The 13,548-nt window shown below is 46.6% G+C and overlaps 3 protein-coding genes across 5 annotated transcripts in view; all 3 read right to left on the bottom strand.

The window, feature by feature from the left end:
* Window positions 1-1,369: 1,369 nt before the first annotated feature.
* LOC310875985 (FUN14 domain-containing protein 1-like) lies at window positions 1,370-1,780 on the bottom strand (the record flags this gene model as incomplete). The annotated part of the gene is made up of 1 exon (XM_083789434.1): window positions 1,370-1,780. The coding sequence occupies one exon, from the start codon at window positions 1,778-1,780 to the stop codon at window positions 1,370-1,372; it is 411 nt and encodes a 136-aa protein (XP_083645560.1).
* Window positions 1,781-5,495: 3,715 nt separating this feature from the next.
* LOC310875803 (cytochrome b-c1 complex subunit 6, mitochondrial-like) lies at window positions 5,496-5,768 on the bottom strand (the record flags this gene model as incomplete). Its single annotated transcript, XM_083789177.1, has 1 exon — window positions 5,496-5,768. The coding sequence occupies one exon, from the start codon at window positions 5,766-5,768 to the stop codon at window positions 5,496-5,498; it is 273 nt and encodes a 90-aa protein (XP_083645303.1).
* A 6,339-nt stretch (window positions 5,769-12,107) lies between these two features.
* Window positions 12,108-13,548, bottom strand: part of stau1 (staufen double-stranded RNA binding protein 1) — a 37,732-nt gene continuing 36,291 nt past the window's right edge. For all 3 annotated transcript variants that reach the window (XM_083789166.1, XM_083789167.1, XM_083789168.1), the window contains one exon: window positions 12,108-12,471. In XM_083789166.1, the coding sequence (XP_083645292.1) occupies window positions 12,381-12,471 (91 nt within the window). In that variant the 3' untranslated portion in view covers window positions 12,108-12,380. The remainder of the gene's footprint in view (window positions 12,472-13,548) is intronic.

Genomic DNA, 13,548 nt, shown 5'->3' with positions numbered 1-13,548 from the left:
CTATGGGCCATGATGGAGTCTGAAAACGTGGGTTCAGACTAATGCATATTAACCTAGGGGTCCTTGAAATGAAAAGGGTTGAGAGCCCGACCCGGAATATCTCGGATTTGACGAGAAAATATTGGGGTTTCTTTAATGTATCTTAATCCAGAATTAATAGTATTTTATTTGCCGTCCGTTAGCTGTTTTTAGCATTCATCGCTAGCCACCGAAGGGTCCCGTGTTCTGACGTAACACACGCGCACGCAAAGCGATCTTTTGCCTCTTTAGGGCTCCGATCGAGGCAAAGGACGATGTTTAGAGCTTTATAAAACTTTAACCCGACCTCGCGAGTAATAAACCAATGTTTATGTTGGCAGAGGACGGTCCAGAGTGAAGCTATATATGAAATGGAACGGTATCACTTCAGGTTCAACCAGCGATTTCACGGCTCTCTAAAAGAGTCTCATTTCCGGGCATTATATGCTGGGTGGAGCCATCTGGTGGCGGCATGTATTCGGTAATGGAGGTGGCAGCATGTGCTCCTCGAGAGTCGGGATGCAACTCAGCTTTCCTTCCTCCCCTTCTCTCTCGGCAACACAAAAACCAAACCTGGAGCGACGGGGCAAAAGGTACGCTAAGGCAGACCGAAAGGAAAAAGGAAACAATTACCCCAATACTATACACAAAGCAGACTCACACTCCCTCGTCCCTTTTGCATCATGATCTAGATCGCTAGCTAAAGTTCTCTCTCTCCGTGCACTCACATTCTCTGAATGCATAAAATAATCCTATAAGAAAAAACTGAATTACATTTGAAGACAAAACCAATGTCCAGGCTTCATTTGAGTCCTCCAAAACAGTGATTCTGAACATTTCGAATAAGGTTATGCACAGATCCCCCAAATCTACAGGCCATGCGCGGACCCCCCAGATCTATACAGGCCATGCACGGACCCCCCAGATCTACAGATCCCCCAAATCTACAAATCCTCTGAGGCATATGTTTGGACCGACGTACTAATGGTCCGACACGTAATAGTCCCGACATCCTATCCCAAACCTTAACCACACGCAGAAGCCAACGGGTGAGTCTTAACCGCCACGCATGTGTCTGAACACGGCCACGCATGTGTCTTAACCGGCCACGCATGTCGGAGCAACGGGTAATTTAACTCTCTGAGGAGAACGAAAACCACTTACATGGCTCCATGCTCTGATGTGCGACGTGACCGCTCAGACACGATGTGGAGGATGAGCGCTCTAGGGTCCGTTTTGGCTCCACGTCGGGGAGTTACAGGCCAACCTTGTACGACGCAAGACCTCACGGACACGGCGTGGAGAACGAGCCTCGCCTCTAAGCCACCAGGCCCAGCAGGAGGCCTCACCTCTAAGCCACCAGGCCCAGCAGGAGGCCTCCCACGAAGCCGCTGGCGAGCACCACGTTCTCCTTGACGAACTCCCGGGACACGTCCGCCAGCGAGTGGAGCTCGGGGGTGACCTGGTTGACGTCCGTCTCCACCTTGCCCCAGTCCACGGTGACGTAGCCGCTCCTCCGGGCCACCTGGAGCAGGAGGAGGCCTCCGCCCACGGCCGTGGCCACGGCCCTGCCGTACTTCTGGAGCAGGAAGCCCGCGCACCAGCCGCTGGCGCCCCCGAAGGCCACCTGTTTGATGTGCAGGTAATCGTCGGGCGCCGCCGCCGCCTCGGGCCTCCTCTCCACCAGGTGGCTCCACCATCTCGGCTCCTCCTGTAAGGGGTATATGACTTTCTTGACGCAGTCTTGCAGGTCTTGAGACATTGCGGTCGAGTCCTTTTTTTGTCTTGAGGGCCTCCGTGTTTCTTTTATACTCCCCCAACGCTCGGCCACGATAACGTAACGTGACGTAACTGGTTCAAAAGAAGAGAGAGAACTGTACAACATCACCAAGAAGAGAGAGAACTGTACAACATACTGTACATCACCACCAAGACTCTGGCAGGGAAGTACAGCAAACCAGAACTACCCGTGAGGGACAAAGAGGGAAGACCGATTATAAAATGGGAGAGTATTTAAGGAAGAAGTTAAAAAGCGTCCAGCATGCACCTCTGAACCCACCAGACATCGCACAGGCTGACCACAGAGCTATAGTATACCCATAGCCTGCAACGTACCCTTCTAAACATGCTGTGTAATGGTGTTCCTTCCAATGACTAGTCTAAACTAAGTACTGCACCCTTCTAAACAGGCTGTGTAATGGTGTTCCTTCCAATGACTAGTCTAAACTAATTACTGCACCCTTCTAAACAGGCTGTGTAATGGTGTTCCTTCCAATGACTAGTCTAAACTGAGTACTGCACCCTTCTAAACAGGCTCTAAACAGGCTGTGTAATGGTGTTCCTTCCAATGACTAGTCTAAACTGAGTACTGCACCCTTCTAAACAGGCTGTGTAATGGTGTTCCTTCCAATGACTAGTCTAAACTGAGTACTGCACCCTTCTAAACAGGCTGTGTAATGGTGTTCCTTCCAATGACTAGTCTAAACTAATTACTGCACCCTTCTAAACAGGCTGTGTAATGGTGTTCCTTCCAATGACTAGTCTAAACTGAGTACTGCACCCTTCTAAACAGGCTGTGTAATGGTGTTCCTTCCAATGACTAGTCTAAACTAAGTACTGCACCCTTCAAATAGTCGCCTGTTAACCAAGTGATGCTTGAAAAAGGCTACAAGTAGGCTACAATTATGCAGCAGCACCAACAACAAACAAAGAAATACAAATATGTTGAGCATTATAATGACTTCTGCATGCATATATTACCTTGTATTTCTATTAACTAGTCAATTAATTTGAACATGTATATATTTACAATAATCATGGAGAACTTATCGATTTAACATTTGTAAAACATTAAAATATTGGTAGGGTAGGGTACTACTGGCCAATCTGGTCTGGAGGGTCACAAAATCCAATCTGGGGGGAGGGCAATGCCCCCCAATGCCCCCCTGTAGAGACGGCACTGAAGGTCTTCTTCAGGAAATTAATTCAGGCATCGCAGCCTTTTTCTTCTTTATCTACGTTATTCGCCTTTAGCACCTCACCAATATTGGTGTGCAGCTCATCTCCTGTTTGTCTACCATGTCATCTCATTGCTACAGTAAATACGAAGAAACTCGAACAGGATTCAGAACAGGTTACGTCACCAACATTACGTCACGTTACGTCAGCGCGGCGGAGCGTCGGGGGGTTATAAAAGAAGCACGGAGGCCCTAAAAGAAACCCAAAGAAGACTCAGCCTGCAATGTCTGAAGACCTGCACGAATGAGTCAGGACAGTCGTACGCCACACACGAGAGGAGCAGGAGCAGCGACGGTGGAGAGGTCGTCCTCCGAGGAGGCGCCGGACGGCGGCGGCGGTGGCTACATGCACGTCAGACAGATGGCCTTCGGGGGCGCCAGCGGCTGGTGCGCGGGCTTCCTGCTCCAGAAGTACGGCAGGGTGGTGGTCACGGCCGTGGGCGGAGGCCTCCTCCTGCTCCAGGTGGCCCGGAGGAGCGGCTACGTCACCGTGGACTGGGGCAAGCTGGAGACGGACGTCAACGAGGTCACCCCCGAGATCTACCTGCTGGCCGGCGCGTCCCGGGAGATGGTGACGGAGAACATGGTGCTCACCACCGGCTTCGTGGGAGGCTTCCTGCTGGGCATGTGTGTGGTAATTTCTACTTCAGAATTGTGAAAAACGTGAAATTACGATGGATTTTTAATCGCGCTCTTTTTGTCACAGATGAACCTGAATTGTGATGGATTTATCGCGCTTCTTTTTTTTGCACGGACGATCTGAATCACGAAAGATGAGCTGAATTATGATGGATTTATCGCACTCTTTGTGCACGGATGAACGGAATCACGGAAGATGAACTGAATTGTGATGGATTTATATTTTCACATTTGCACCTGGGACGTATCCTCAGTGATGTATCCCGAGGTCATCACCTGGGACGTATCCTCAGGGATGTATCCCGAGGTCATCACCTGGGACGTATCATCAGGGATGTATCCCGAGGTCATCACCTGGGACGTATCCTCAGTGATGTATCCCGAGGTCATCACCTGGGACGTATCCTCAGTGATGTATTCTAAGGTCACCACCTGGGACAAATCCTCGGTGATGTATTCCAAGTTCACCTGGGACGTATCCTCAGTGATGTATTCCAAGTTCACCTGGGACGTATCCTCAGTGATGTATTCCAAGTTCACCTGGGACGTATCCTCAGTGATGTATCCCAAGGTCACCTGGGACGTATCCTCAGTGATGTATCCCAAGGTCATCACCTGTGACGTATCCTCAGTGATTTATCCAAGGTCATCACCTGGGACGTATCCTCAGTGATGTATCCCGAGGTCATCACCTGGGACGTATCCTCAGTGATGTATCCCGAGGTCATCACATGGGATGTATCCCGAGGTCATCAGGGTTTCGGGTCTCTCGAACATCAAACCACGGCTTGTGATTGGCTGATCACCCCCACTGAGGATAAAAGTGAGGGCAGAGAAGTGAAGAAGATGCCATGAAGTGATTGGAAGGAATGGACATTTGTGATGATTTGATTGGTTGAGCACGGAATGTGATGTATGATGCCAAGTGTGATTTTTACTTTAGGTAGACTTACATGGAGTACTTATTTATTCCAGGATTGTATGTTTTTTTCCTTCTCTTATCTTTTTTAACCCATTTAGCCCTGAGGCCGATTCTACAAAAAGTCTTCTAAATCGTGACAGTTTCCTGAATATGTTTCTACATCAGTGGTTCTTATTATTTCATGTCAAGGACCCCAGAACATGAAATTGGCCGCCGACCCCCATCTGAAAATATGTTGTTCCAGGGAACCCCCCAGAAGTAAAGATTTGAGTTAAACATAGCAGATATACAACCTATAGCTTGCCTTGTAGATCTGCTATTTTTCAATAGCTAAAGTATAACATAATATTGCTTAAAACACCAAAAGGGGTTCCCGTCCTGAATGGGGATAATGCTGACCCAAAATGTCCTATATTATTCACCAGATCTGTATATCTATAGCAGGTGGGGCGGTATTTCTCACAATGGCGTAAATCTGTTAGCATGTTGCGCAACATGTACACAACCACACACACACACACTGAAAAGACAATGTTCTATTTCACCAACAGTCTCTGTTGGATTTTACAGTTATTGTATTGTAAGTTCAAGAGCCTGTGTGTTGTGCGAATCACATAGGCTAGAGTCTAGCTATGTGATTATGCCTATGTCAATAATTCCCAATAAGGAGATGGACATGGGGTTTCATTTCAACCTGTGGAAGAGCATGCCCGCCACCAGAGCCATCGAAGCAGTTATGCCCGGTCACGCGGTTCATGTAACTCGTTTGTAAACTTCCGGGTTCAGTCCTTTGTCACTCTTCGACCAATAGAAGTCCATGTAGAAGAGCCGCCGTTGGACCGAAGCCCGACGAAGTGTTACGGTGTCGTCGTAACTCCGCTCGCCACAGCGGGCGGTCGTCACTTCAGCTTGTGGAAGAGCTTTCCCGCCACGCAGTGGTCGCGCGCGTGCAGGAAGTCCATCAGCTCCTCGGTGCATTCCTCCCGCGTGGCGGAGCAGGAGGCGACGCGCTCCGCGCACGCCTCCAGACGCCGCTTCAACGGGACACAGTGCTGGTTCTGTTCACACTGGGCCCGGACCACTTCCAGGGGGTCCACCAATTCTTCTTCTTCCTCCTCCTCCTCCTCCTCGTCGGGCCTGCCATAAGAGATAGTTTTGTTCTCCAGAACCATATTGAGAGGCGCACAAACCACAGACCTTTTGTTCCAAACTTGTACGAGACGATTAAACACGCGTCTACCGACATATATATATAGACGGACTCTGAGTGCTGATGTCATAGTAGTCATACTGATGTCATAGTTACATCACAGATGTAAACGGTAGTGTTGCTTCTGACAGACAATAGAGGGTATGCGTGTGACATCATCACCAAACCAGGAAGTTATGCAGGAATGCCTACTGAGTGGCAAAAAACTACTTTCTGGCCTTGACAGCCCCATACACATCCACACAGAAAGTCCTATCGGATTGCATTAAACGACATTAAACTCACTTTGCCTGTTGCTTTGCCACTCCATGGGCCATTCACTTTAACCCATTCTGAACGGGAACCCATTTTGGTGGCGCGCTAAGAGCTTGTAGGTCTGCTATTTTTGAAAAATCTAAGAACGACTGACATTTTTATAATCTGATCTCAGGTCAGAATGGGTTAATCAGACCAGTGTGTGTCCAGTGGAAACCTCATATGAATCTGATCTCAGGTCAGAATGGGTTAAGCATGCGCATACCATCTATATTGATTTAGTTTCAGTCTTTTGAATGAAACTAGAGCGGTGTAGAGCACCGAGTCGGTAACGATGGGAGTTGGAGATCCATCCATGACTCACCCCGGCTATGCCATACCCGTTGTCCCTGTGCTGTGTCCGAGTTCCCGTTCCAGCCATCTGTCTGTGCATAGGAGGCCTTTTCTATGTTCCATCAGTTTAAACAGACCTCCAGACTCTAGGGGCCTCGGGCCCCTCCCCACCCTTGCACCGAGGCCCTCTCTCTCTCTCGCACTGTCTCTCTCTCACTCACTCGCTCTCCCCCACCAACGCTGTTAAGTTACACCAATTTCCTGTTAACCTGGGTAAATGTGTTCCTGTTAACCTGGGTAAATGTGCGGCATTGGGACGTAAAGGGGAGACACTCTGTGTCCCTCTATTCCTATAATATGGAGTTCTGTCAGGCATGCCCAAATATGGAGTGTGTTGTCTGGAGTAGGTCTACCCGTTGCATGTGTCCCTTTTATGCTCATATATGTATCTTTCTGCCATACAATCCCCCTTCTCTTCCCATTTGGTGTTATGTGTCAAGCATGCCCAAATATGGAGTCGACGACAGACAGCGTCGTGACTCCATATTTGAGCCTACAGGGATAGGTCGAGTAAGTCAGGTCACAAGATGAAATGCGGTTTCACCGTTAATATTTAATCTACTAATCTAATTTACGGCAGCTCTCTCTGCTTGGCTATGAGGCAGAGGTAAAAACATGTGTGTTAATGACGTTTAAAAGATTTAGAACACTTTTCTGGGGTCTGGCTTTGTGTGTTTAATATGTGGTTTTAGATTGCATGGACACTGTTCTCACTTCCTTCCTGGACTACAATTCCCATAATGCTTTGGTGCACTGCTCCTCCTTGTGGATAGGGGGAGGGCTGTCTTACTGAGACAACAGGAAGTAAGTGAGCCCAGTCGGACCAATTCTTATGGGTCGTGAGTAAATACACATTCAAATCTCGTTTCCTACATTTTGTGTCATGTCAAAACAAAAAGATCACACCCGTGTGAAGTGAGGGGTGCTAATATATAATTAAAGTCTAACTCATGTTGATTAGGTGATGTAATGGTGATGTAAAACAAACATTAAACGCCAGTATTAAACAATAAAGAGACAATATGACGTAATGAGGCACATTATGACGTAAATGTAAAATAAACAAAACAAAACAAACATTGAACTAAAGACAAGACAAACATTAGTATAACTAAGATATATTCCATCCATCCATGATCATGAGTTGTCCTGACTGAACTGTTATTGAGTGAAGGTTTGCTTTTGTGGGTAATCCCTGGGGTATAGTGTGGTTTACAGGTCCATGTGGTTACTGCTATATGTATCCTTTGTAAATCCATTGTAAGGTTGACTTTTAAAACAATAAGCAGTTAGTTCCAAACTGGACTGAAGTGTTAGGCATTAGCCTAACTGGCACGCCAAACAGTACAGTAAGATCAGAATCAAACCGGTACATAGGCCTACTGACTGGTGATACAATGTAAGAGAAATGAACCTCAGTGAGTGAGAATATACCAAACTACCCTTTTAGCATAACAGGTACCCCTAAATTCAGATTAAGTGGAATGTAGGCATTCCTCATCACCACATATTTAGTTTACTTTAAACCAAAGAAGGCACAGCCAATTCATTCACAGTATTGCCTTCAGTGGCTGAAAACATTAAGCCTAGCAGACAGCACACAGACCCCTAGCCGCTAGATTTTTTAAATAATGGGATGAATCTAGAGTTGCAATGCCCTCCATTGACTCCCCACTCATCCAATTTGGTTTGCGATCTGCTTGTCTTAAACAACGTTAAACTCACCAACATTGCAGCTGTAGTACAAGCTTGAATTATCCTCTTTCAATCTGCCGAGCTTGGTTTTCATAAAGTGTTGCAGTTTGGAAGCACTCGTTTTTGTTAACGGGTCGCGCTGCTGCCTCCTGCATTATGTGCAAAGTCGAAGCAGGTGGAACGCAGGGCCGTTCAGTGACATACGACGAGTGCTTCCAAACTCCAGCACTTAGAAAAACAACATGGCAGGGACATCATCACGGAGAAAAAAACATTTTAATTTAGGATTCCTCAACAATGAAAATGTTTGAGAAACTCAGGTTTAGGGCAAGAGCAGGTTTAGGAGTAAAAGATGTAAGAAAAAGAGACAGTGACTTTGTATTTTGTGCTCGACAGCACACCAGTTTTACTTACATTCCATGGGGGGGGGGGGGGGGGCACGACACCAGGGGGAAGGGGGGGGCAACGGGGTACAGAGATGAGGCAGGGGGGGGGGGGGGTTGGTATCGTGCTTCAACCATTACGCAACGAGAGACTTCCAACACACTGCCCTACAGACACGCAACGCACACACAACGCACACACACACACACACACTACGCATACACACACACAGGATGCACGCACACACACACACACATATGGGGGGGACAACATCACATTTACAATCACACACGCTACATTTAGTCACAACAGAAATAAAATAAAATAAAATACCAAAACAAAAACAAACAACTTCCAGGCCCTTACATAGTAATGTAGACCACCGTTTCCTTTTCCAGGGACCCCCAACGACCAGGGGTCTGAACCGAGGACCCCCAACGACCAGGGGTCTGAACCGAGGACCCCCAACGACCAAATGGACCCGCATGGAGGTCCATTCGGTTCCATTTGTTACACTCTCAGAGTTACAGACCTGTGTAAAGCCCTACACACACCGGGTGCGCAGCGACGCGGCAACGCCTGGAAAATAGAACGGTGGCGTATCGGAGCGTTAGGCGAGGCGTGAACGCGCGTCGGACGCCGCCGGTGTGCGATAGGTTAATTGGAAATAACGGAGGCAGCTGTTTTGACGCGCGGCGTTCGCAGACTGTGTGTGTAAGGCTTTAGGGTCCATTTGGTTCCATTACAGACCTGTGTAAGGGTCCATTTGGTTTCATTACAGAGCCGTTCAGGGTCCATTTGGAGACCGGGCCGTTGAGAGGCAGTGGTGCAGATAAAACACTTCACTTGTGGGTGTTGATTCAAAGCAGTCTGGGGAAATCATTACAGTGGTTCCTCTGGCTGCATCCCAGCCGTGCACGCACGCACGTCCAAATAAAAGGGTTATCTACCGTTAAACGACTACTTGAAAAATAAATATTTTTTCTCCTGTAAATTGCTCTCCCCGTGAAGCAATGGAATTCCTGGAGAATATTTTGCTTTTAATCTCATCCCTTAATGAAGAACACACACAAAAAAAAAATAACGATGACATTAAGTCGAGTATTTGAAGAAAAACGGAACCATAACTACAAGAAAGAAGAACTCAAGCCAACCGGCATAGATCCCATAGCTGGGAAGAAAGCCTTCTTCTCGCAAAACAGGCAAGGCACATTTTTGGGTTTGCTTTTCATGGAGTTGATGTGGAGGGTTTCTACCCAACACGGGGCAGCTCAAAGCTGACAGATAGAAGGCTCGTTTGCACAGTTGACTAATCCCCCAACAACAAACCGCTGTACGCACACAGGACAACTGGCACGGCGCAGGAGAAACTAAAATGTTTGCAAGCAAACATTTCGATCGGTGGCGACCTTGAGCGAAACTCTTGCTTCCATTTTGTGCATTACTCTCAAGCCCCGTACACACCCGTACGGGGCCATTTGGAACGCAAGGACACTTTGACACCCGCTGGTGTGTTTCCAGTGAACCAACATGCACAATAGCAGGACCCTGACTCCAGAATGGAACAGAGCCTTCATTAGCATCATTAACACTGACTCTGTTCGACCAGAATGGAACAGAGCCTTCGTTAGCATCCTTAACACTGACTCTGTCTGGCCAGAATGGAACAGAGCCTTCGTTAGCATCATTAACACTGACTCTGTTTGACCAGAATGGAACAGAGCCTTCATTAGTATCATTAACACTGACTCTGTTTGACCAGAATGGAACAGAGCCTTCATTAGCATCATTAACACTGACTGTTTGACCAGAATGGAACAGAGCCTTCATTAGCATCATTAACACTGACTCTGTTTGACCAGAATGGAACAGAGCCTTCATTAGCACTGACTCTGTTTGACCAGAATGGAACAGAGCCTTCATTAGCGTCATTAACACTGACTCTGTTTGACCAGAACGGAACAGAGCCTTCATTAGCATCATTAACACTGACTCTGTTTGACCAGAATGGAACAGAGCCTTCATTAGCATCATTAACACTGACTCTGCTTGACCAGAATGGAACAGAGCCTTCATTAGCATCATTAACACTGACTCTATTTGGCCAGAATGGAACAGAGCCTTCATTAGTATCATCGTCATTCGGGCAAAACCGAGCTACTCTGGTAAAGTTTGAGAGTAAACTGCAGCTGACAGCCAGCCACTGGGCCATGCCGTGGTCATAATACCTCCTCTGAGGAAGCTCGCCACTGACCGAAACGGCTTCCAAAAACATTCGTCTTCAGTGCCGCGCAAGTCAGGCAGTGCGCAGCAACGTAATCCTTTATTGTCGAGGGCAAACACAGCCTCTTCTTATCTTGGCATTTCGTTTTGCGTGTGCACCTTCTTTAGACATTTGATCTGAGGTGCGCATTCTATTTATATATTATTTTTTCTTACTAATGGTGGACAAACACCGCCTCGTCTTCTCTTCTCGGGGACACGTTCACATTAATCTCGGAAAAAAGGCCAATCTGCAAAGCTTTCGTTTAATAGCTAGATAAAACAAAACTGGTTGTCTTATGGTGTTGAGCAAAGGGACTGACTGTCAGTGTGCTGGTTCTCTGAAAGGGTCAAAATGGACCCTTATACAGGGCTGTAACTCTGACAGTGAACAAATAGGGTCCATTTGGTTCCGTTTGTACACTCTCAAGAGTTATGGGGGGTGATTCAAATAAAAAATAAAATAATTCAATACTTCATAAGTTGCCCTGCTGCAATTTGCGGGTAGCCTGCGATGCCACCCTAAATGCCGCGCCCCGTTTCACATTTTGATTATTCATCCAGGAATGCGATCAAGAGAAATGATGTCCATGGTTTCAAAGCTTCAAGGGGGTGAGTAAGAGATGGAAACAGAGTCATGTTGGGGGGCCAAGTAGTCCTCTTTGGGCTACAACATAAAACACTTAAAAAAAAAACCCAGAGCAAAGCAAGTCTCTCTAAAAGGAGGAAATTAAAAGAAACAAACAAAATGAGCTCTAGCCATGAAGATAAACGAAGAAAAAAAAAGCTTCCACGATCGTCGCTTCGTTCTACTTTTTACTCGACTAGGATGCAGCCGCATTTAACGCAAAGCAAAAAAAAAAAAAAAGAATAAATAATGTATACAATTAAACAACATCAAAGAAAACTAATATTTTTTCCTCTTTAACAATCTTGTTTAACTGTGAACATTGCGATTAAACATCTTAATATATGAAACAGTGTTGGCTTTAGAGAGCCTACGGCCGCCGTCCCCCCCCACCCCCTAAAACAAAGCGAGCTGTAGACTTCCAAAGTGATTTATACTAAATGTTTGCGTGCCGGACATCGCAGAGGTACGTAGCCCTGGAGAGGCCATCGAGAGAGACGGTTTTTAGGATGCCAATTCGAGATCGCAAATTAGTAACTTGTGGTCTTCGAAATACTATTTGTGATCGTGATCTGGAATTAGCAATTTGAGACGACGAGTTACTAGTTCGAGAGATGAATTAGTAATTCGAGAGCACAAAATAGTATTTCGAGGCACGAGTTACTATTTTGAGATATCGAATTAGCATTGAAAAAATAATATTTATATATATATATATATATATATATATATATTATTTATATTTTATTTATTTATATATATATATATATATCTCGATGGCCACTCCAGGGCTCCGTACAGATGTTACAAGCTCGTCGATACCGCTGCCATGTCCGGCGCGCAAACCAAGCGTAAAAGTCGGTCTTCTTTAAACATCCAGAACACAGTGTGAGTTTTCTCTAGTGCTTGTTTTTGTCAAGACGACCAAACATGGCGTGTTTGTTTGTGCGTTTCTTTCTAAACGGTTCCGTCTAGAGTCTGTGCCATGGTGCTGGAGTTAGCCTGTTTGAGGAGCGACTCTGTGTCCATTTCCTGCTGCTTGCCGCACCTGCAGAGACACAAACACAACGACGGCGTCCATTAACCCATTCTGACCTGAGATCAGATTCTAAAAATGTCTTCTGCATCCTGACAGTTTTCTGAAAAAAGCTACGTTTCTATGTCAGTCGTTCTTTGATTTTTCAAAGAACGACTATGAGCTTGTAGATCTGCTATTTTTCAATAGCTAAAGCATAACATCCTAATAATAATAGAGCGAATGTCTGAATGTCTGTCTGTCTGTCTGTCTGTCTGTCTGTCAGAAACAAACACTTATCTCCTCATTGCCTGCACCAATCGCTCCCACTTTTCACACAGGCATTGACCATAATAATATGGAGGTCTTAACGAAGCCATTTTTCCAATAAGATTAATAATGAATTTATTAGTGAATAAAAACCCGTTTATTTGTCCGTGCTCTATCTCCGACCGAGCCACACTATTAGCACACATCTCTCCATGCCAAAATAAATCTGCACGCTCCCACAATCCAGCTAGGCTACTTTTTTACCGACGCAACTGTCATATTTACTGTACAGATATTGTTTTTACATCACCACACGATCATGGAGAATTGTAACTTGAAGAATTGTGTGCCTGTGGAGGGGGTGTGGGACGCATAATTCGATAGGTCACCGTTTGTAGTGTGACATAGGAAGCGAAACCCAGCCCCGTCGGAGCATCTGTTCTGTGTCCGTGTTGGATGTGAATGACCAGCGACACACAGCCAGGACTGCAGCCGCTCCGAGGACACTGTTTCTGGGCTTATGATCAGTGACACACAGCCAGGACTGCAGCCGCTCCGAGGACACTGTTTCTGGGCTTATGATCAGCGACACACAGCCAGGACTGCAGCCGCTCCGCCGCTATATATAAATGCACCATTTACACTGTCCGCCCCCTCCTCAACCACCTCCTTCGCCGTGCATTACACATGGGCTACATGCACGCTCAAAGCCTGGACACTGACAACGACAGCTTACAGCCCTGCGCGCACCCAGCGTGGCTGCGTGACACACTGAACAGCACGATCACAACGGAATGCTTATCTGTCGGGGTCTCGGGGTGGCCAAATGGAGACGTTTGG

The sequence above is a fragment of the Protomyctophum parallelum genome (genome assembly GCF_964188405.1).
Source record: "Protomyctophum parallelum genome assembly, chromosome: 18".
Classification (NCBI taxonomy): Eukaryota; Metazoa; Chordata; class Actinopteri; order Myctophiformes; family Myctophidae; genus Protomyctophum; species Protomyctophum parallelum.
Note: the sequence above shows the minus strand (reverse complement) of the source record. Positions and strands in the feature narration are given on the sequence as shown.